Source organism: Melanerpes formicivorus, unplaced genomic scaffold (assembly GCF_026170545.1).
Source record: "Melanerpes formicivorus ecotype bairdi unplaced genomic scaffold, bMelFor1.0.p_v2 SCAF_41, whole genome shotgun sequence".
NCBI classification, from domain to species: Eukaryota; Metazoa; Chordata; class Aves; order Piciformes; family Picidae; genus Melanerpes; species Melanerpes formicivorus.
In genome coordinates, this window is record NW_027142393.1 from 4,831,777 (window position 1) to 4,853,426 (window position 21,650).

Below are 21,650 nucleotides of genomic sequence, written 5' to 3' on the forward strand. Positions count from 1 at the left end.
AACGATAAAATGAATCTACTAAAGAAAACACATAGCCCAGATCCTGCTAAACTGCCTCTGAGTGTTTTGGGGAGAAAATCTAACCCCACAGCACTTCCTGTCATCCCAGGTTGGGTGGGTTTCCTTTAGGTTTGCATTTTGGTTTGTTGGTTGTCTACTTTTCCTATTGACAAAAGGGCAAAGCCTCAGTCCTAGGAATGAGAAGGGCCTTGAGCTCTGCTTTAAAGAGCAGCAATCTCAGGCAGCCTCAGGATCCCATTGCAAACCAGAATAGTTCTTGTTTCACAGCTAGAAGTTCTCAAGCACTGTCTCTCAAACATTTCATTTCCTGGAATTACTTGGGTTTGAGTCCAGCTCTTTCTGTGTGTGTGGGAGGAGACCTTGGAAATAATCAGATTTTGTTGATGTTCAATTTGTGTAGTGAACTCCCTGTGATTTATGGCATTGATGATTGCATTTTACCCTCCACTGCCTGACTCAGAGCAGTCTTGCTTTTAGCTGTCCTTTTTCCTCCTAAATGTCTGGGTTTGAAGAGCTCCTTCAGTGGGCACAGGTCATTAGAAGTGTACTGAAAGTGAGCATTTTCTGAGCAGACTGCTGGCAGGCCACCCAGGCAACACTTGCCATACATGTGTTAAAAAGGAATAAAGAGAGCAAAAAAAAAGTGAATATACTGCAAGATTAACTTTTTGATACCAAGATGCCTCTGGTGCTGGCAGTGCTCAGGAGTTGCTCTAATCAGATCACTGCAGACACAGAGATCCTGGTTCTTTCATTTGGATCTCTCCTAACTAAACTGCATTAAGCATGCCATGCACAATGACTCTGCATTGTGAGAGAAAACAGACTGAGCAATCCAGAAGGAACAAATGGTTTCTCTGATTTAGTTTTTTTCTCCCTAAGGGACTTTGAAATGTTTATAACTCTCTTTTAATTAATGTGCAGATAGACTCATAGCCATCCCATGAAGAGCTTCTGCAGGGAGTGGAGTTCTGGGGGCATCAGATTCTGTGCTTGAAAATAAATTACACACAAAAATTCATCATTTCTTATAGCTAGGCTAGAAACAGTTGAGGTCTGCTTGCTTGGGGGGGCTTGAGATGGACTGGGGGAGTTGGGGCTGTGCAGTCTGGAGAAGAGAAGGCTCCAGGGAGACCTCATTGTGGCCTTCCAGGATCTGAAGTGGGCTACAAGAGAGGGACTTCTTAGGGTGTCAGGGAGTGATAGGACTGGGGGGAATGGAGCAAAACTAGAAGTGGGGAGATTCAGACTGGATGTGAGGAAGAAGTTGTTCCCCATGAGGGTGGTGAGAGCCTGGCACAGGTTGCCCAGGGAGGTGGTGGAAGCCTCATCCCTGGAGGTGTTTGCAGCCAGGCTGGATGTGGCTGTGAGCAACCTGCTGTAGTGTGAGGTGTCCCTGCCCATGGCAGGGGGTTGGCACTGGCTGATCCTTGAAGTCCCTTCCAACCCTGACAATTCTGTGATTCATCTTCTAGAATTAGGGAAGTAGAGGAATGGGAGAAAGCCTTGATCCTTTACATGGCATGGCTTTTCCTGGCAGCTGGGCTTGATCAGAAACAGAGGATATGGTTACTGGGGCTAGAATTCCTTTGCTGATGGACTGAAACACATCACTGAAGGGGTTGGAACAGGCTTTGCAAATGTCACTAGGGTCCCAATGGTTACTGCCTTTGGGAGGGGCTGGCAGTGAGCCAGAAGGACGAAAGGGAGAGAAAGGGAGAGTTTTTTGAATGGTTTTCTTTATCACACCATTCTTTCTTTCTTTCTTTCTTTGTAAGTTCATTGAACTGGGATAGTTAACACTGTTTCAAAAGCCACAAATACAACTAGCTAGCTTCCTGACCTGTTACTGAAACAAAAATGCCCAACCCAGCAAACCCAAATCAAACAAACAAGAAGATAACCAAAACCCACCAAAGCAGACAGCATACACAATAACCCCAGCAAGAGCCCAGCAGCCTGTGCTGGCTGTGATTCATGTTTGGGTTCCTTTGCTTTCCCTTTTTTCATTTGGTTTGGTGCCCCAGGCACCTGTTTTACCCTTCCTGCTGAGCTGGTCCTGCAGGGCTGCTCACAAGCAGGCAGCTCAGGGAGGCTGTGGATGCCTTCTCCCTGGGGGGGGTTCAAGCCAGATTGGATGAGGCCTTGAGCAGCTGAGTGCAGTGCAAAGGTGTCCCTGGGCACAGTGGGGAGGTTGGAGCAGATGAGCTCTGAGCTCCCTTCCAGCCTGAGCCACTCTAGGATCCTAGGTGTGCAGGGGCATGCCCTAACTACACTGGGCTTAGAATTGGCCATTTGAAAAGCTCTTTGCAGCTGGTGAAGTGTGGAAGCATTGAAGCTTTCCAGGAGAGATTTTAGGCACTCAAGGATCTTTTTTCATATGTTTCCTTCTCACCCTCTCCTCTTTCCCCACAGATATTAACTTTTCTAGCCTAATAAAGCTTTCAAAGAATCCTGAAAGCAAACCATATGTGAAAGTGCATGCAGCTGAATCGCCAAAGGATTTTAGCTAGCTCTACAGGAATAGATCTCCTGTGGGTTTTGCCCAGAAACTCAGAATCCCATGTTTCTGGTTTCCAGAGTTAGCTTCCACCTCATTTTTCATTCATTTTATTTCTCTCATAAGTAGCTTCAGCTTGAAGTGTAGCAGTTAGCAAACACAGTCCTCAGGGCTTTCAGACACCACATATTCCCTGACCATCAGTCCGGATTTCTCCGTGACCACATCCTGCTGAAAGTGTCTCCTTCCCCTTCACTGTGGAGAACTTCCAGAAATGGGAAAAGGAAGATGCTGAAAGAGAAAGAGCTGAGCTCTTGGATGGGAAGAGCTGTCAGGAACAGAACCTGAGTGATCTACACTTCACTGTAACAGTGATTCATCCATAGTCCAACAAAGACAGAGGAAAACAGCTCCTAATTCTTCTCAATTATTGCCATTTGAAATACTGCTTGCAGCAAGCCACTGAAGTTACCAAGCTGGCACTGCTTTCTTAGTGGTATGCATTTGTCAGGGAGGGAGTTTTTGAAGCCAGGTTTCAAAGGGAATTAGAAGAAAAGGGGAGGAAATGTCTTTCTGAAAGCCAGGGAGCTGACTGAGACCGTTTTGTGCCTGTCAGGATGTGTTCTCCTTTTAGCAGGGATTGTCTAAAACCAGCCCTGTGTTCTGCTGGTGTCTGTGTTTGGACCTTGCCAGTAACAGGTGTTAAAGGCTTAAGTAAATAACAGCTTTCAGGGCACGTGAGAAAGTCTCTGAGTCTTCAGCTGGGTATCAAAGCATAACCCATGTTATAAGCATAACCCACGTTAGACTCATTCCCTGTCACAGCATCTGCTCTCTTGTGAACTGGGAGGGACATTCATGATGTCTTCTCCATAGCTGTATTGGTTAATGCTGGCTTCAGGCTGTGGTTAAGTTGGCCTTCACTACTCTTTGGGCCTTTAGTTGTGGATGTTGCAGAATCAGCTTTAAGAGAAGAATCCTTAAAGCAGACATGGTTGCACTTGGCTAGCTTAAGTGAAAACTGAGCATGGTACAAGATGGATTCTTTTCTTTTGATGATGTTTTTTCCCCCAGGGACTAACATTTGTGCCAGGAACAACGGGGGATGCCATCAGCTGTGCCTCTACCGGGGCGCTGCCCGGAGGAGCTGCGCTTGCGCCCACGGCTACCTGGCGGAGGATGGCATCGCTTGCCTGAGACATGAAGGCTACCTGCTCTACTCAGGAAGGACCATATTAAAAAGCATCCACCTTTCAGATGAAACCAACTTAAACTCCCCAGTGAGGCCCTACGAAAACCCAGAGTACTTCAAAAACGTGATCGCCCTGGCCTTTGACTACAGCCTGGGAGGCAGAGGCACCAACCGCATCTTCTTCAGCGACGCCCACTTCGGCAACATCCAGGTCATCAAGGACAACTGGACTGGCAGGCAGGTCCTGATTGAAAGTAAGTCCAATGGTTCGCTGAAGTACACATCTCATGTCAATAAACTCGAAGCACAGAGGTGACAATGGCTTGATTTGATAGGATCATAGAATGGCTGAGGCTGGGACAGACCACAGAGATCACAGAACAGTCCAGGCTGGAAGGGACCTCCCAGACTCAACCAGTCTGACCTCCCAGCAGTCAGCAGGGACATCCCCAACTAGAGCAGGCTGCCCAGTGCCTTGCTGAGCCTCAGCTTGAATATCTCCAGGGATGGGGCCTCAACCACCTCCCTGGGCAACCTGTTCCAGTGTTCCACCACCCTCATAGTGAAGAACTTGCTCCTAGCATTCAATCTACATCTGCTCTGCTTGAGTTTGAAGCCATTGTCCCTGGTCCTGTCCCTGCAAACCTTTGCAAACAGTCTCCCTCCATCCTCCTTGTAGCCCCCTTCAGGTACTGGCAGGCTGCTGTTAGGTCTCCCCAGAGCCTTCTCTTGTCCATGCTGAACACCCCCAGCTCCCTCAGCCTGTGCTCATAGCAGAGCAGCTCCAACCCCCTGAGCATTTTCATGGCCTCCTCTGGACCCTCTCCACCAGGTCCATGTCCTTCCTATCTTGAGGGCTCCAGAGCTGCACACAGTGTTCCAGTTGAGGTCTCACCAGAGCAGAGCAAGTGGCAGACTCAGCTCTCTGGCTCTGCTGGCAGTGCTGCTTTGGATGCAGCCCAGGCTGTGATTCAAGTGCAGCCAGTTAGCAGATGCATTATTTATTGTGTTTGTTCTCTTCCTTATCATTTTTGAGTAGTGCCTGGGGTTTGTTTTGGTGGGTTTTATGGTTGGGTTTTGTTGTTGGGGGTTTTATTCCTTTCAGTTCCTTTCAGTAACTGTGTTCCAAAGTGTCTCAAGTGCTGTGTGGCTTTGCCTCTTCTGTTGTGGATGGTTCTCATTTGAATCTCTTAAGTCATAAGTTTTGTGCCTGTGACATTTGTTCATGGTTGGGTTGAACAGTGTAACAGCAAGACCAAAGCAAGTGATTAGTAAATGTGGATGTGGAACAAATCACCCAGCTAATGGATATGAGTGTAGAAGAGAAAGAAGTAAACAGCTGCCACCTGACAAAACACTGCTGTACAGCCAGCATTGGTTAATTACAGCACCATCAACCCCTGCACTGTGCTTCTAGGGAGGTATTTGTGGTCATGAGAAGTGCTGAGAGTAACAGTTGAAGAGCAGTGTGCAAATATGATGCAAGGCCTCTGTGGTTTGGTTGGTTGGTTTTTGTGTGTGCATATGTTGGAGGAATTAATGCTGTCTGTATTAAGAGATGGTAAAGAGAAAGTAAGCAAAGCTCTCCTTACTCCCAGGAAGGCATCCAGAGCTGAGGTGAGAGAGAGACACCTTGAGAGAGACACCAGCAGCTCTCAGAAATGAGTGATGGGGACAGACAAGCACTGTTTTAACTCTGGTGTGACAGGAAGGGATTTACAGTATGAAGTGAAAAGCCACTGGAAATGTTTGCATGTAAAACAGCCAAAGAGGAGGAAGAAATTGCTGCTGAATTGTTTGGTTGGGCTTTTTCAAAGAGCACTAAAGTGTTTCTCATGACCTCCTAAGAGGTTGTGGTACAAGAGCTGAAGCTATTCCATGAAGCACAGCTGAGAATTGTAGCTTTGAGAGCTTGTCACAAAGTGTTCCCACTTGTTATCTTAATATGGGCAATTTCATTTTTCATTAGCAGAGTCAGCACTCTGAGTAATTGAATGCCAGAGGAAATGTTGTACCCGTGCAAAAATTGACTCTGTGTGCTTGGGAGGTGTTTTCAAGCTGTGCTCTTTTGGTTCAGGTTTTCTTTCCTTGTAAATGAGAAGGGATCTCACATCCCAGGACACTTTAGTTTCTTGCTCTCCTGAATGGTTTTGAAACACTTTTTCACAGAATCATACAATCCTAGCATGGCTCAGGCTGGGAGGGACCTCAGAGCTCATCTCCTCCAGCCTCCCCACCATGCCCATGTGGTGACAGGCTGGACTCGATGATCTTTGAGGTCTCTTCCAACCTTGGTGATACTGTGATGCCCAGGGACACCTCTCAACTACACTCAGCTGCTCAAGGCCTCATCCAGCCTGGCCTGCAGCACCCCCAGGCAGGAGGCAGCCACAGCCTCCCTGGGCAGCCTGGGCCAGAGTCTCAGCAGCCTCCTGCTCAACAACTTCTTCCTCAGCTCCACTCTAACCCTGCTCTGCCTCAGCTTCAAACCATTCCCCCTTGGCCTGTCTCTAGACACCCTCAGCAAAAGTCCCTCTGCAGCCTTCCTGCAGGATCCCTTCAGGTCCTGGCAGGCAGCTGTGAGGTCCCCCTGGAGCCTTCTCTTCCCCAGGCTGCACAGCCCCAGCTCCCTCAGCCTGTGCTCACAGCAGAGCTGCTCCAGCCCTTGGATCATCTTTGTGGCCTCCTCTGGACTCTCTCCAGCAGCTCTGTGTCTTCCTTCTGCTGGGGTTGGGGACACCATCATAAGAATCTGTTAGCTGATGGATTTCTACCTCCCTGAAATGAGATTTGCCACTCAAATCAATACATTTGTGAACTTTCCTACTCAGTAGAAACAGTTAAGATCTATAGAGAGTCCTCTGTTAAACAGGTTTCTAGCTCACTAAAACCAGATTTACAACTCGTGAGCGACCTATTACCTACCGTGTTCTTAGCTCACCCAGAGCAGATTTACTACCCAGCAACAACCCATTATCAGCCATGTTTCCAGTTCACTGAGGACAGATTTACAGCCCCAACACAAGCTATTATCTAACAGAGTTCCAACTCACTGAATATTGATTTAGAATTCATAAACAACCCATTATCTGACAAATTTTCACCTCACTGAACAGATTTGCAACTCATAAACAACCCATTAGCCAACGCATTTGTGGCTCAGGCAAAGTAGATTTACAGCCTATAAACAACTTTATCTAACTTGTTCCACTTCACTAAAAGCAGATTCAAAACTCACCAAGAACCTAGCACCTGCTAGGGTTCTGTCTTCAGCAGCAAGAAGCGACAACAGAGCCAGTGCAGGATGTGCACCTGATGGAAAGCGATGGTGGCCCTGGGCTCGGCCCTGGGGAGGCCACAGCTTGGTTCTGGGCACCACATAGAGGAAGGGCATTGAGGTGCTGGAGGGTGACCAGAGAAGAGCAATGAGGCTGGGAAGTAACCCTGGAAAATCAAAGTTTTGTAAGCATGTGAGCAACTTGCACCCAAGATAGTCAATGGTTTGTGAGCACTGGCCAGTTTAAAGAAGTCTTATCACTCACTACTCATTGCCAGCTTAAAACCCAGGAAGAGAAGGAGTAGCAGCTCACTGTCTAGTGGGGCTTGCATTCACTTAGTCCCAGTCTGAATCACAGCTCCTGTAAAACATTTTCCCATCTGTTCATCTGGGCACCACAGTACAGGAAAGACACTGAGGTGCTGGAGGGGGTCCAGAGAGGAGAGCAGTGAGATTGGAGAGGGGTTTGGAGGGCATCACAGGAGGAGAGGCTGAGGGAGCTGGGGTTGGGTAGTCTGGAGAAGAGGAGGATGAGGAGAGACCTCATTGGGTTAGTTTGGACATGAGGAAAGACTTCTTTATTGAGAGAGTGGTGAGGGGTGGGCACAGGCTGCCCAGGGAGGTGGCACCCCTGGAGGTGTTCAAGGAGCTGTAGATGTGGTGCTTCAGGACATGGTGTAGTGGCCATGGGAGCTGGGTTGTGGTTGGACTCCATGATCTTAAAAGTCTTTTCCAGCCTTAGAGGTTCCATGGTTCTCTGATTCTATAGCATGCCATACCCTAACACCTGCAGCTTTTGTGCAGAACAGGCTTGTGGAGAGAATTCTGACTTTCAAACTCATGAGCCTCATGTCCTCTGGCCACTCAGCTGGGACGTGTTGTTCCTCTCTTTTATTGGCAATGTTATAGATTAATCTTTGATGGCCAGATCTAAGTTATCTTGTCCTTTACTGTGATTTCCCACAAATCTGCTTTTGGGTGTTGGGTTATCTCAGCCCTCAGCCTGGCACCTGGTTCTACTGCCACAGCAGCACCTCCCCTTCAGTGCAGTCTACAGACATGTGGTAAGTTAACTTATGGATGCAGCAATACCTGTGGTAAAGGTGTTGTGTCGTGGCTGCCATCCCTGCCACCTGCTTAGCTCTCAGCCTCTCCTGCCAAAAAGGCTGTTAGAAGATTTATATATATATATAGAGAGAGAGGTCTTTTCCTTTCTTGAAGTGCACCCTTTGAGAAGTGTTTGACCCTGAGGGGATGAGCAGGTATTTGCTGGGGGGTCCCACCACCCACTGATTGCTTTACAGCCTTCCACTCATTAGCTGTAAAGAGCAGCCATGCAGTTCACTTCACGCAGGCTAGAGAGCTTCTGCTTCTAACCTGTAAGCTCAGCTAGCTACAGGTGCATCTGCTCTGTATCCTGGGGTGGTGAACAGCTTGCTGCCACCTGCTAAGGCAAATGGTTTCATTGCCAGGGGTCCTCCTTTGAAATGAAGCACAGTCAGAGGGATTAGAGCTGGAATGTGCCCTTGTGGCTAAGAGAGCCAAAAGGATCCTGGGTTGCAGCAAGAAAAGTGTGGCCAGCAGGGCTAGGGAGGTTGTCCTGCCCCTCTGCTCTGCCCTGCTGAGACCACAGCTGCAATCCTGTGTCCAGTTCTGGGCTCCCCAGTACAAGAGAGACAGAGACCTGCTGGAGAGAGTCCAGTGAAGGCTATGAGGATGATGAAGGGACTTGAACATCTCTGCTGTGAAGAGAGACTGAGAGCCCTGGGGGTGTTTAGTCTGGAGAGAGGAAGGCTGAGAGGGGATCTGATCAATGTCTATCAATACCTGAGGGGTGGGGGTCAGGGTGAAGGTGCCAGGCTCTGTTTGGTGGTGCCCAGGGGCAGCACAAGGAACAACAGGGACAAGCTGGAGCCCAGGAGGTTGCACCTGAGCATGAGGAGACACTGCTGTATGGTGAGGGTGGCAGAGCCCTGGAGCAGGCTGCCCAGAGAGGTTGTGGAGTCTCCTGCTCTGGAGCCTTTCCAACCCCCCCTGGATGTGTTCTGTGTGCCCTGCCCTGGGTGGTGCTGCTCTGGCAGGGGGGTTGGACTGGGTGATCTCTGGAGGTTTCTTCCTACCTGTAACATTCTGTGATTCACAAAGTCGATTCTTGGTGGGTTTGATGGAACAAACAACTGATGGGAGCCATACTGAACTAAAATCATGACGACCAGTGTACTGAACCTCTTCTTTGCTGTTACACATAAGAAAGTTACCCCTGTGGACTGCCCCCTGGAGCCAAAAATACATTTGTTGGCTGGGCTAAACATATGTGTTCTTCTCCTGTAATATCCAGGAGTAAGCCCTAATTTGCAGACCATTTGCTATTCTTCTCTTTTGGACTTGAGCATCCTTCCTTCTCTGCCTGCCTGGAAGCTGAGTGCCAGAGGAGTGTCTCTTTTCCCTCTTCCTTCCTTGGTGAGCATGACACTGGGTGTCAGCAGCTCTGAAAGAAATCTAGAACTGCTTTCAGCTGAGAGCTCAGAGAAGACCATCTGAAACCATGGCTCTGGTGAACCACCTGTGTGAGATCTTCCTTCTCACTGAAAACTACTATTAGCTTGAGGCAGTTGATGAGCTTAGCTGGTAACTCATTTGCAGTGTGAGACAAGGAGCTGCCTCCTGGCATTTCTGGAGACTGCTTTTGGTTAATTCTAAGGTTTAATACTCTTTGTTCATACAAGGAAGGTTTATTGCTAATAGTGCAGTCTCCTGGCTTTTAATCATAGGTAGAAGTTTGAGGTGATGTCTTCATTAACCAAAGCCTGCCTCAGTGTATGTGCAAAACACCTGCAGTGTCCAAGTACACTTGGTGTAGTAGTACAAGTCTAGAGAGACCAGCAAGGGAGAGCTTAGGAACTAAATAAGAAGAGGGAAAAAAGAAGAAAGCTAAAAGAAAGCAAATCACAGAATTACAGAATTAGGGGCTGGAAGGGACCTCCAGAGATCACCCAGTCCAAGCCCCCTGCCAGAGCAGCACCACCCAGGGCAGGGCACACAGGAACACATCCAGGGGGGTTGGAAAGTCTCCAGAGCAGGAGACTCCACAACCTCTCTGGGCAGCCTGCTCCAGGGCTCTGCCACCCTCACCATACAGCAGTGTCTCCTCATGCTCAGGTGCAACCTCCTGGGCTCCAGCTTGTCCCTGTTGTTCCTTGTCCTGTCCCTGGGCACCACCAAACAGAGCCTGGCACCTTCCTCCTGACCCCCACCCCTCAGGTATTGATAGACATTGATCAGATCCCCTCTCAGCCTTCTCCTCTCCAGACTAAACAGCCCCAGGGCTCTCAGTCTCTCTTTTTAGCAGAGATGTTTCAGTCCCCCACTATCCTCATGGCTCTCCCTTGGACTCTTCCCAGCAGGTCCATGTCTCTGTTGAGCTGGGGAGCCCAGTTCAAGCACAGTATTGTACTCAGTATTGCAGGTGTGGTCTCAGCAGGGCAGAGTAGAGGGGAAGGAGCAAAAAGCATGAAGCTGAGGGTCTCCCTGAGCTGGGTGCCTTTTTGCCTGTGTAACAGTGGCTCTGAGACATTGTGCCAGTGGAAGATCTTCCAGAGCACAAAAGGAAGTGAAAAATGTTCCTGTTTTGAACTTCAGGCACTTGTGTCTAGAGAAGGCAAAAGTCTCTTCACTGCTAACATCGTGTCAGACCCTGTGATGTACTGGAAAGCTTTCTACAGGGTGAGTCTTTTAGAGGTGTTCCAATGTGTGCTACTGGCTTTTTTTTTTGAGCTAAATGGGTCCAATTTAACTGTCAAAAAGGCATTTATGTTCCCATTTCTCTCCCAGAGCATTGCACTTGGTACATTGAAGGAGATCCCTTCAGGTTGGGAGCTTTCTTCTCCAGGCAAGAAGCTTTCAGTCTGTTACAAATAAATGCTCAAATGTTGGTGCTTTTTGTTCCATGGCTTAAACCATTCCAGTTGGGCATATTTGGGTAAGGGGCCAGTGATTTCCTCTTTTCAGAAGAGGCAATGTGAGAGGCCACAGTGAAATCCAGGACATTTAAGCAGCAGCACCTTCAATTTGTTATTACAGCTGCAGCCTTGTTAATGGAAAGCAGAAGTGGCTGGTTCATGGCTGGCTTTGGGGCTGTTTGGTAGGGTTAGTTGGTAAAACTCATGAGCTGTTAGGGTTAGTTGGTAAAACTCATGAGCTGTAGCTGTAGGTGTATGACATCACTTACCTTTACATTATTTTGCTCTGGAGCTCTGCATTCCTGCCCTTTGCTTGCTTTGCTTAGCTGTGGCTGGTTTGCAGCTCTGAAATGTGTTCCTGATGGGAGCTGGCATACCCTGATCTGGTTCGAGATGGACTGAGGGGTCCCAGCCTCAGCATTCAGGAGAGGGCTTTCTGCTGATGAAAACTGAGATTCCTCACAAAGATTCAATAGTTTGTGATTGCTTCAACTCTCTACATTGCCCTCAGATTTTTATTGATGTAAACATTTGCTGATGCAAATTTATACAGCAGCAGCTGTGGCTTAGTTCCCCAGAAGCTTATTTGGTGAATTGGGTGAACCCCTCTTGACATTTATCCCTGCCTCTCTATTATTCTACAGAGTGATGTGATCCAGCAAATACTATTAGGCTAGTCTCCCATTAATGCTTGTTTCAAACTCTACAGTGGGGGGGTTTATTTCAACAGTGGCAATGAGAAAGTGTTATTAGATGCATCTGTAAGAAGATTTATTAGTCTCAGGGTAGTCCCTTTGGTGGCATTGATTTAAAGGTGCTAAGGCTGAGTTGTTTGTTTCTTTCCAACAATTCTTAAACCAAGGCCCAGCTCCTGCAGTTTCCCAACCCCTAACTTCTGCTGATCAGTCAGCCTGGAGGAGTGGCAGCTCTGGGCAGACCTCACAGCAGCCTGCCAGTACAAGAAGGGGCTACAAGAAGGCTGCAGAGGGACTGTCTGCAAAGGCCTGCAGGGACAGGACCAGGGGCAGTGGTTTGAATTGAGAGCAGAGCGGATTGAGATTGGATGTGAGGAGGAAGTTCTGCACCATGAGGGTGGTGGAACACTGCAACAGGTGGCCCAGGGAGGGAGTTGGGGCCACATCTCCTGGAGATATCAAGGTCAGGCTTGACAAGTCTCTGAGCAGCCTGATCCAGTGGAGCATGTCCCTGATTACTGCAGTGGGGGTTGGAGTGGGTGACCACTGGAGGATCCTTCCAGCCCAAACCACTCTATGAGTAGATAGTTTTTTAAGAGCCTACACATATGTATAAAAAGATAACGTGGGCTCTTATAATTAGGCCAAAAATCCTCCCTCATAATGGTGAGGTTTCTTTAAAGCCTAATAAAATAATTCCCTCTTTATCTGTTAGCTTTCCCTTTCTGCTTTTAAAGCCTCTTTTATGTGGATGCTTTATTTTGAAGCTATGATATGGTGACAGCTGTTAACTGGGAGTCATCTCTTGAGCTGTACTGGGAGGCTTACAGTTTGCAGCATGGATTGCTGAGATCCCCATGTTTCCTTAAGTATATGATATACCATTATTGCTTTGCCACAGCATTCCCCACTGACCCTAAGAGACTCCCCAAACCTAGTGTAAGAGGAGGTTATATTCAGGATAATAAAGGGCAGAACATTGCAGATTTGCATCCTGTTGATGTGGCTTTCTGCACGGAGCTTTCAGGGAGCAGCCATGGAGGAGGGATATCCACTGGCAGGGGAAAAGGCAATTGGAGGTAAATGGAGATTTCCTCATAAAAAGCTGTTGGCTATTTCCCTCCCCCCACCTGTCAGAAAAGAGCTAAACCATTCTCTAGATAAAGATATTATGTTCCAAAGGAATAGAAGTGGTCCACTAATAGGCAGAAAAGCATAAACATTGCATTTAGGAGCATAGCCCAGACTTGTGTTTTAAAAGCTGCTGAGCGGGGCAAGGAATGATGGCACTGGCTGCTGTGGCCTGACTGAGAGCGTGGTTGAAATGCTGTCAGCTACTGCCTGTCCAAAAAAGGAAACCCACATCCATGCCTATGTAAGCAGAGCTTGCTCTGTTTCAAGGCATGGAATCACAGAAACACAGAATCATGGAATCATTAGGGTTGGAAAAGAGCTTTAAGATCATTGAGTCCAACTGTAGCCCAACCACCATGACCACTAAAGCATCTGCTGAGGCTCCACAGAATGCAGTCACTTGGCAAGGGGCAAAGGACCCAAAGGGAACACAGGAAATTCCACCTCAGCATCAGGAGAAGATCCTTTCCTGTGAAGGTGACAGAGCACTGGAGCAGGCTGCCCAGAGAGGGTCTGGAGTCTTCTTCTGTGGACTTTCCAAAACATTCCTGTGTGCTCCTGATGCAGGAGAACTTTCTTTAGCAGGAGCATTGGACTAGATGATCTCCAGGCATCCCTTCCAACCCCTACCAGTCTGTGACTATAAATATCCTGCCACTCAGGCACCTGCCTGTCTTTCACACTGTACTTCACAGGAGCAGTAATTACAGCCCACGCTTGACGTGTCTTCTCTGACATGGACTACAGCAAGGTCACAATGCAGAAAGGTCTTTTGTTCCTGAATGTCTCAGAAGTGTTTCTTGAGCAGCTGCTTGGTTTTCATTTTCATTTCTACATAGCCTGAATCTTATTTGTCCTTAGGAATACACCAGACAGTTTGGTAGGTGTATTCTACTTAAAGGTTTTGTTGTTGTTCCTTTTTGGCTGGTTTTGGGTTGTGAAGGCAGAATGAGGTTGCTTCCTTGGTTATAGTGGCTTTGTTTAAGGTAGTTGTTGCCTTGAAGAACTCAAACCCTTTCTTATAGTCTCGTGTTGCATTTAATACTCTTTAAGGTGTCAGAGGATGGGTTTATAGTTTGCAGAGACCGAAAAATGATAGAGATGCTTGCTGGCTTCTGGTAGAATTTTAGCAGACTTTACATGTGCTCTGAAATACCATCAGGTTTTGGGGCTAACTGGGACAATGAAACAATTGGTTGTCCCAGATCTTGGACCACTGGATACTTAGGCTTCTTGTGGCCTTGTTTCACCTGTGACTAGCAGAAGCAGTTACATTACATCACACTCAAAGCATAGAATCCTTGAATGGCTCAGGCTGGGAGGGAGCTCAGAGCTCATCTGCTCCAACCTCCCCACCATGCCCAGGGACACCTCTCAGCTACACTCAGCTGCTCAAGGCTTCATTTAACCTGGCCCTCAACACCCCCAGGCAGGAGGCAGCCACAGCCTTCCTGGGCAGCCTGTGCCAGAGTCTCAGCGCCCTCCTGCTGAACAACTTCTTCCTCAGCTCCAGTCTAGTTTTTGAGATAAATGGAACCCTCCTTGCTTGTTTTTTCCATTGCAGCTCATTATTGTCTTAGAATTTGTGTTTAGCAAAAGGCTTCTTTCTTTACAGTACTTGAAGAGCAAGGCTGAAGGGTAAAGAACCATTTCAAGTTTGAATGGTGCAGTCAGTCAGCTGTGCGAACATAAAGCCTTTTCTTCAGGGGCTTTATTGCTTTTGAGGCACTCTTTTCACCTCAGATCAAATGGTGACCACCTGATACCTATCACCGTAATCTTACATGCACAGAGTGGCAGGGAGCAGTGTCACCTCCTGGGTGGAACAGCTGAGGGTCTGTCTCCTGGCAGGTAAATTGTGAAAGCCGCTGCAGAGGACGGATAAAGATCGAGCAGGTCTTTAATATGAAGTACTGAACAGTGAAGCCTTCTCCAAAGTGCTGGTATCAAAGTGCTGTTTGTGCTCAGCTTCATTGCCGTGATGGCTTTTCAGTGTTAACCACACTGCGCTGTTGACGGTCGTTCTTCCTTCACAACTGAGAGAAAAGGAGATGGTAAAGATAGGAAATTAAAGGGAAAAGGAAATAGAAGTGGTGCTACTGAGAGTGGTTGGACTGCAAACTTTCTGTAGACTTTCAAAGATGCTAAGAAACAGTAACCTGGGAAACTGAGACAGAGCATCAGCCTTACCCAGGGCAGTGGCAACAGCGGTTGGATCGCCGCAGCTCCATGTCCTCCCGCGCTTTTGTTTCCTCTTTGCGACGATGAGGGAGCCCTGGTCTGAGTTCTTCGGTTATTGATTTGTTACTTGTCTGCTCCCTGGGAAAGGCAGATGAAGATCAGGGTGGCAGTATTTATGGGCTGCATCTCGTCTGCGGGATGCAATCCATCTTCGTTAGGTCCGGCAAAAGTGATGGATAACGTTTGGCAGCGCGATGATGCGATCGCTCTACCGGCGCCGCCGTAAATCATAAGCTGCTGCATTCTCTTGTGTAGATATTTAATCAGCTCCACACCCCATTACTGATTTAATTCAGAATGTCAGTGGCAGGTGAATAATGTGAGTATTTGTATATTAATATCATATTGTATTAATGTTCCTTTCACTTAAGTATTCTATTCATGTGAAAACCACAAACTGTTGCTTCATGGCTAGAATAAATCTAATCAGTGCTGTAGGCATCTGATGCCATCAGTGCTTTAATTCAATATGTCAGGGAAACAAATGTGTTTCTTTTCATTTCCACTTTCTCTATGCTTTGCTAATTCGGAATATTATAGGATGCTCTGAAAATATGAAGCTGGGAGTAAACAAATTGCCAATTTTCCTCCTGCCAGTAGATCTTGGGGCCGAATCCCTCAGTTGCAGCGCTGGAGAGGATGAGTGCATGTTTCAGCTATGTTTTAAGGTAGCTCAATAGCTAATGAGAAACTAACCTTAAAAATGCACTAGAGTGTTTCTCAAGGAAGTAGGGAACATAAAGGAACAACTGCTGTAACACCAGAGGTCTTTGGAATCCTCTCCAGGCTCCTGCTGTTGGCTTTTTGACATTGCTAGCATGTTCTCTTTTTAGGGAGCCACCTGGAAGTGGCTACAGGACCATCTCTAGAACTATTTCTGTCCTCAGCTGGCACCTATTTGTCCTTGATGAATGATTCTGTACAAAGAAACAAGAAAGTGTTGTATGAGCAGTGGTGTTATGCTGAAGACCTGCCTGCACTGTGGAGATCCTACTTTAGCCAGCTCATACTAGGTAATAAAGATGATGATGATCATCATCACTAACCCTGGCTCTGGCCACCCTGATCTAGTGAGAGGTGTCACTGCCCATGGCAGGGGTGGAACTAGATGATCCTTGTGGTCCCTTCCAACCCTGACTGATTCAATGGTTCTGTGATAATCATAATAGTAGTAGTAATAAAGTTATTGCCATTGAAGGAATGGAAATCTTGGATCCCTTTAGCACCTACTCTCTAAATCTTATGCCCTGGACTCCAAAACAAACTTTGAAACAGACCTGCAGACTTCTAGAAATATTAAGTAGTTCTCTTCTCAAAGGTTGTTTCCAACCAAAACAATTCTGTGATTCTCTGATCCTACCTTTTGGTTCATCTGGCAACTTCTGAAACAAGAAGATAAAACCTTTCCTCTACCTCACCATGTTTCTGGTGCTTCAAATTAAAGCCTCTGAATAAAGCCACTAAATGTGGCATTGAAAGAGAGAGCCTGTGGAACCCATCCATCTTTTCAAAGTGCTCTCCACATGGCTGCCTTTGCAGGGCTCAGAAGGGGCTTTTGTAGTTTTCAACTTAACTTCAGGGCCATTTTTAACATTAAATTCACTTTAACATCACTTTATTTACTTGTAAGTGTGCTATAGATTCCTCCCCCAGTAAATTATCCTTCATTAACTGGGGAAAAAAAACCCTTCTACACATTTACCTTCCTTTCAGGAGTATCCTCTCATTTATTGTTCTCTCTTCTTTCCTCAAGACAAGTCACTGAGGCTTCTTTACAGACATGCTATGAAAGCATACACATATTTACAGAGGGATGCATAATTATTTGCTTTGATTTCTTTGCCTGGTGGTTTTGGTTTAGTGCTAGCACTTTCGGTTGCACCAAACTCATTTGGGGACCTTTTGCTCTGTGTGTAGGACCTGCACGGCACAGCCTGCACCTTCCAGCAGGCTGAATGTAAGTGGTAATAAGCAGTGTTAATCCTGATTGTATTTCTAGCTTTGTGCCTTCTGCAGCTCATTAATAAGCTGCATGAACCTTCTGGCCTAAAATTAGTTGTTTCTAACAAAATAAGTGAAGTAATCAACGTGCAATTCTCTGGTAACTCAGAAATAATGGTAGGAAATAATTACTCCTATTGCTCACCCTCTGTCGCTTTTATATATTGGCAGCAGATGCAATTTATCTTTCTTGGACATTAAATATGTGCTTTAGCTGCTTATTAATGTTTGCTTCTCTTTCTAGCTCACCATTTAGTTATTTTTTCATGTAGAGTGGAAGACTGTGGTATTGTGGCTTATTGAAATGATGTGGGGACGAGGAGACCTCCAGAGCTGGCCTCTTTTTCACTGTTTCTCAGGTGTTTCAAAAACAAATCCTTCACAGTTAATAACAGCAGGGCACTTTGATCCTTATTAATGTATCTGTGGTAGGAAACACAGTGAAAGGTAATGCTAAATAATAGAAGTAATTAGTGAAAACATGCCCAAGACCTGACTTAAAGCGTGTTTGAAGTCATGAATAATTACTGCTGTCTGGATTAAACACTTCTGATTCCTAATATATTATCTGGGGAGACTGCTGTAAAAAAAATGTGAATGTAATGAGTGTCAGAATTGACAAATATAGCCCAGGCTGTTATTAATAATCTCAGTCTCCATGTTTGTTTGGGGCTTTTTTAATTCAAATTGATGAATAGATAATAAGTTTGATTCCCAGGAACAGGTGGGGGGATGAGACTTGGCAGTCAGGAGGCTCTCAGAGCTGAACTCTAATTCTTGCAGGATCAGCTTCTGGCAATCATGGAATGGTTTGGGTTGGAAGGCACCTCCAAAGGTCAGCAGTCCAAACCCCTGCAGTCAGCAGGGACGTCCTTCAGCAGAGCAGGCTGCTCACAGCCTTGTCCAGCCTCACCTTGAATAGCTCCAGGGATGGGGCCTCAGCTGCCTCCCTGGGCACCCTGTGGCAGTGCTCCACCACCCTCACAGAAAAACTTACTAGGAGGAGTTTTATGCACTCTGTCTGTAACCATGTCTTCCAGATGTTGGGTCAGTGGAGGGACTTGCTTATCACAGAGCTTGGGACACTCTTTATTGGACCAGCTCGACCACATCCTCAATCATGAGGCACACTGTTGACCAGAGACGTCGAGGAGCTTTCAACCGGGAATCAGTGATAACAATGTCTGAAGATGATCACCCACACGTGCTGGCTCTGGATGAATGCCAAAAGTATGTATGGTCTCTTCCTCACCAGATTCACTCTGGATGAATGCCAAAAGTATGTATGGTCTCTTCCTCTCCAGATTCACTCTGGATGAATGCCAAGAGTATGTATGGTCTCTTCCTCACCAGATTCACTCTGGATGAATGCCAGAAGTATGTATGGTCTCTTCCTCACCAGATTCACTCTGGACGAATGCCAGAAGTATGTATGGTCTCTTCCTCACCAGAGTTTAGCTCTAGATGAATGCCAGAAGTATGTATGGTCTCTTCTTCCCCAGATTTACTCTAGATGAATGCCAAGAGTATGCATGGTCTCTTCCTCTCCAGATTCACTCTAGATGAATGCCAAAAGTATGCATGGTGTCTTCCTCCCCAGACTCACTCTAGATGAATGCCAGAAGTATGTATGGTATCTTCCTCACCAGATTCACTCTAGATGAATGCCAGAAGTATGCATTATGTCTTCCTTAGCAGGTTTTAGTTGCCTAGTGCCAAGTGCTGCTGTGAGCAGCACCACTTTGCTTCACAGTCACCCAGTGCTGATGAGCCCCATGGAGGTTAAGCAGATGCCTTTGTTCAGGATGCAAATGTTTGGGTTTTTTTGTTCTTTAAAGTTTTGTTAAGCAACTGCAGAGTTAAGAGCCAACATTGGATGCTTTTATATTTCAGATCAAATAACCATTGCACTGTCATTGAATGCAAGGCAGTTCCAGCTGGCTGTAAGGAAAGTGAGCTCAATGAGAATTACCAAGAGCCATCCTTTGTGGCTCTCTGGACTCAGGCATTTTGCACATTGATTGCATAAAAAAACAAAACCATTTTCAGCATCTACCAGAAAGGAAACTGAGTTTCTTGTGGGGCAAATGGATAGGCCCATGTGTTGTATGAAATCACACAGCTACTACATCCAGGAATGAAGCCTAATTTACTTCTCTTCCTGCCACTCTCAAGGGGACTCCTCTCCTAGTAAGATAAGAGGATGGGTCCTGTTTTTACTTCAGCCTCTTGCTAGTGAGTGTCTGACAAATCTGAGTCACTTGAATCTTTTCTGCTAAGCCTGGAAGAAAGGCAACCTGCTTTTTCTGCATGTTGTGACTGCTCCCCTTGGGGGACACAAGGCCACATTTCTGCCTCATTGAGTTCTGTTTTTAGCTTGTGCTAGCTGAACATACGATGGGGCATGGGCAGCCGAGGAGATTATTGCCATGGGTGGCTTCACTTAGAGTTTGTGCAGTCTTGTAAAATCAGATTTATCTAGATATCATCAATAAGCCCACTGAAAACTGGTGGAGATTGCAGAGAGAGGATGGGCAGGTTCTGCTCAGTGTGTATTTACACACTGATTACCTCCACAGCTCATCCCACAACGTTTCATCTGCTGTTGTAGCAGTTGCAAAGGGCTGATTGCCCCTCCTGTAGAGCATATTAAAATCACTTGATTCCCCATCATCAGCCTTCTGCTTGCCAGCCCTTTGGTCTGTATCAGAGCTCTAATGTGGGCAACGCTGCAGATGAATTTCCCTGTTAGAAATTACCAACATACACATTAGGGGAATTAAGCTGCCATCATTACACAGCTCTCTGTAATGGGGCATTAGTGCAGAGGCATGAGCAGAGCCGAACAGACCTGTGCTCCCTGCAAATTAATGAGCTAGCAAACTGCTATAATTGATAGGACGTTGGCTGTAACACTTTCTTACTCACCCCTGCTCATCACAGCCACTTCCAGGTGCCGTTTGTGGCTGGCTGTTTGTTTCCTGTCGCCCATTTCACAGAGAATTGAATTACAAGATGTGCATTAGGGTTTTGTTTCTTGTTTTGATTTCAATGCAGCTTAATGTTCTGGACTAACTGGAACGAGCAGCTTCCAAGCATCATGAGGTCGACCCTGTCAGGCCAAAACGCACAAGTGGTCATCAGCACAGACATCCTGACGCCCAGCGGGCTCACCATCGACCACCGGGCCGAGAAGCTTTACTTCTCCGACGGCAGCCTGGGCAAAATAGAGCGGAGCGAGTACGACGGGTCGCAGAGATACGTGAGTAACGCACGGCCCCAGCCCTGCCCCGCGCAGCCTGCAGCTCCTCTGCGCCTGCCAGCGCCCCGGCGGGGAGCACGGGCTGAGCTGCCGCAGTCTCTCCCAGTATTGTTGCATAGTAGTATCACAGTATCAGTCAGGGTTGGAAGGGACCACAAGGACCAGCTAGTTCCAACCCCCCTGCCATGGGCAGGGACACCCCACACTAGATCAGCCTGGCCAGAGCCTCATCCAGCCTGGGCTTAAACACCCCCAGGGCCAGGGCCCCAACCACCTCCCTGGACAACCCATTCCAGGGCTTCACCACTCTCATGGGGAAGAACTTCCTCCTCACCTCCAGCCTCAATCTCCCCACCTCCAGCTTCATTCCATTCCCCCTAGTCCTATCACTATCTGAGATCCTGAGCAGTCCCTCCCCAGCCTTCCTGTAGCCCCCTTCAGATACTGGAAGGCCACAATGAGGTCATCTGGGAGCCTTCTCTTTTCCAGACTGAACAGCCCCAACTCCCTCAGTCTGTCCTCATAGGAGAGGTTCTCCAGCCCTCTGCTCATCCTCCTGGCCCTTCTCTGGACACCTTCCAGCACCTCCAGATCCCTCTTGTAATAGGGGCTCCAGAACTGGAGGCAGTACTCCAGGTTAGAGTCACAGCTGAAAACACTCCTGGGCTGCGAGGAATGCTCTGTCTGCTCGGCACACTCGGGGTTTGGATGACCTTGTGGAGATGAAGACTCTTGGCACAAAATATCTTTGCATGAGTATTGGCCTGAGGCATCATTGTCCTAGATGAGCTCTATCAGCTTGGAAAAAAGAGTGTAGTGTAGCACTGACTTCAGTGGCAGAGGTAGAGAAATGTTCTGCTTTCCAGAGGAGGATTCTGATTTTCCTCCTGGTGCCAATTTTCCCTGAATGCATTAGAATGTGTTTTGTGTAATTGGCAGGCCAGGCTGGGCACTCACACTTCTCACCCACTGGACATTGAAGCTTCCACTTTTCTTCCTATATTGTCTCTTGGTTTAGCTTTCTGTCATTTTCACTTTTCATCCCCATTACAGTAGACAAAAAAGCTCTTGAAAGCAAACCAGTACACTCTTCTGAAGGCTTTTTGGGGGCCCCACAAAGCAATTCTACTATCAGCTGTCCTACCCCAGCACTTGTTTGGGGAGAATCATAGAATCACAGAATCAACCAGGTTGGAAAAGACCTCAGAGATCATCAAGTCCAACCTATGACCTGACACCTCCTGACGAGTAAACCATGGCTCCAAGTACCACATCCAAGCCTTTTTTGAACACCCCCAGGGATGGTGACTCCACCACCCCCCTGGGCAGCACCTTCCAATGGCCAGTTACTCTTTCTGGGAAGAACTT

General features: G+C 47.2%; 1 protein-coding gene across 1 annotated transcript in view; it reads left to right on the forward strand.

The window, feature by feature from the left end:
* LRP1B (LDL receptor related protein 1B) overlaps positions 1–21,650 on the forward strand; it is a 603,705-nt gene that overhangs the window by 452,925 nt on the left and 129,130 nt on the right. The window contains exons 41-43 of the mRNA XM_068158711.1: positions 3,596–3,967; positions 18,061–18,250; positions 20,078–20,282. Coding sequence (XP_068014812.1) covers positions 3,596–3,967; positions 18,061–18,250; positions 20,078–20,282 — 767 coding nt within the window. The remainder of the gene's footprint in view (positions 1–3,595; positions 3,968–18,060; positions 18,251–20,077; positions 20,283–21,650) is intronic.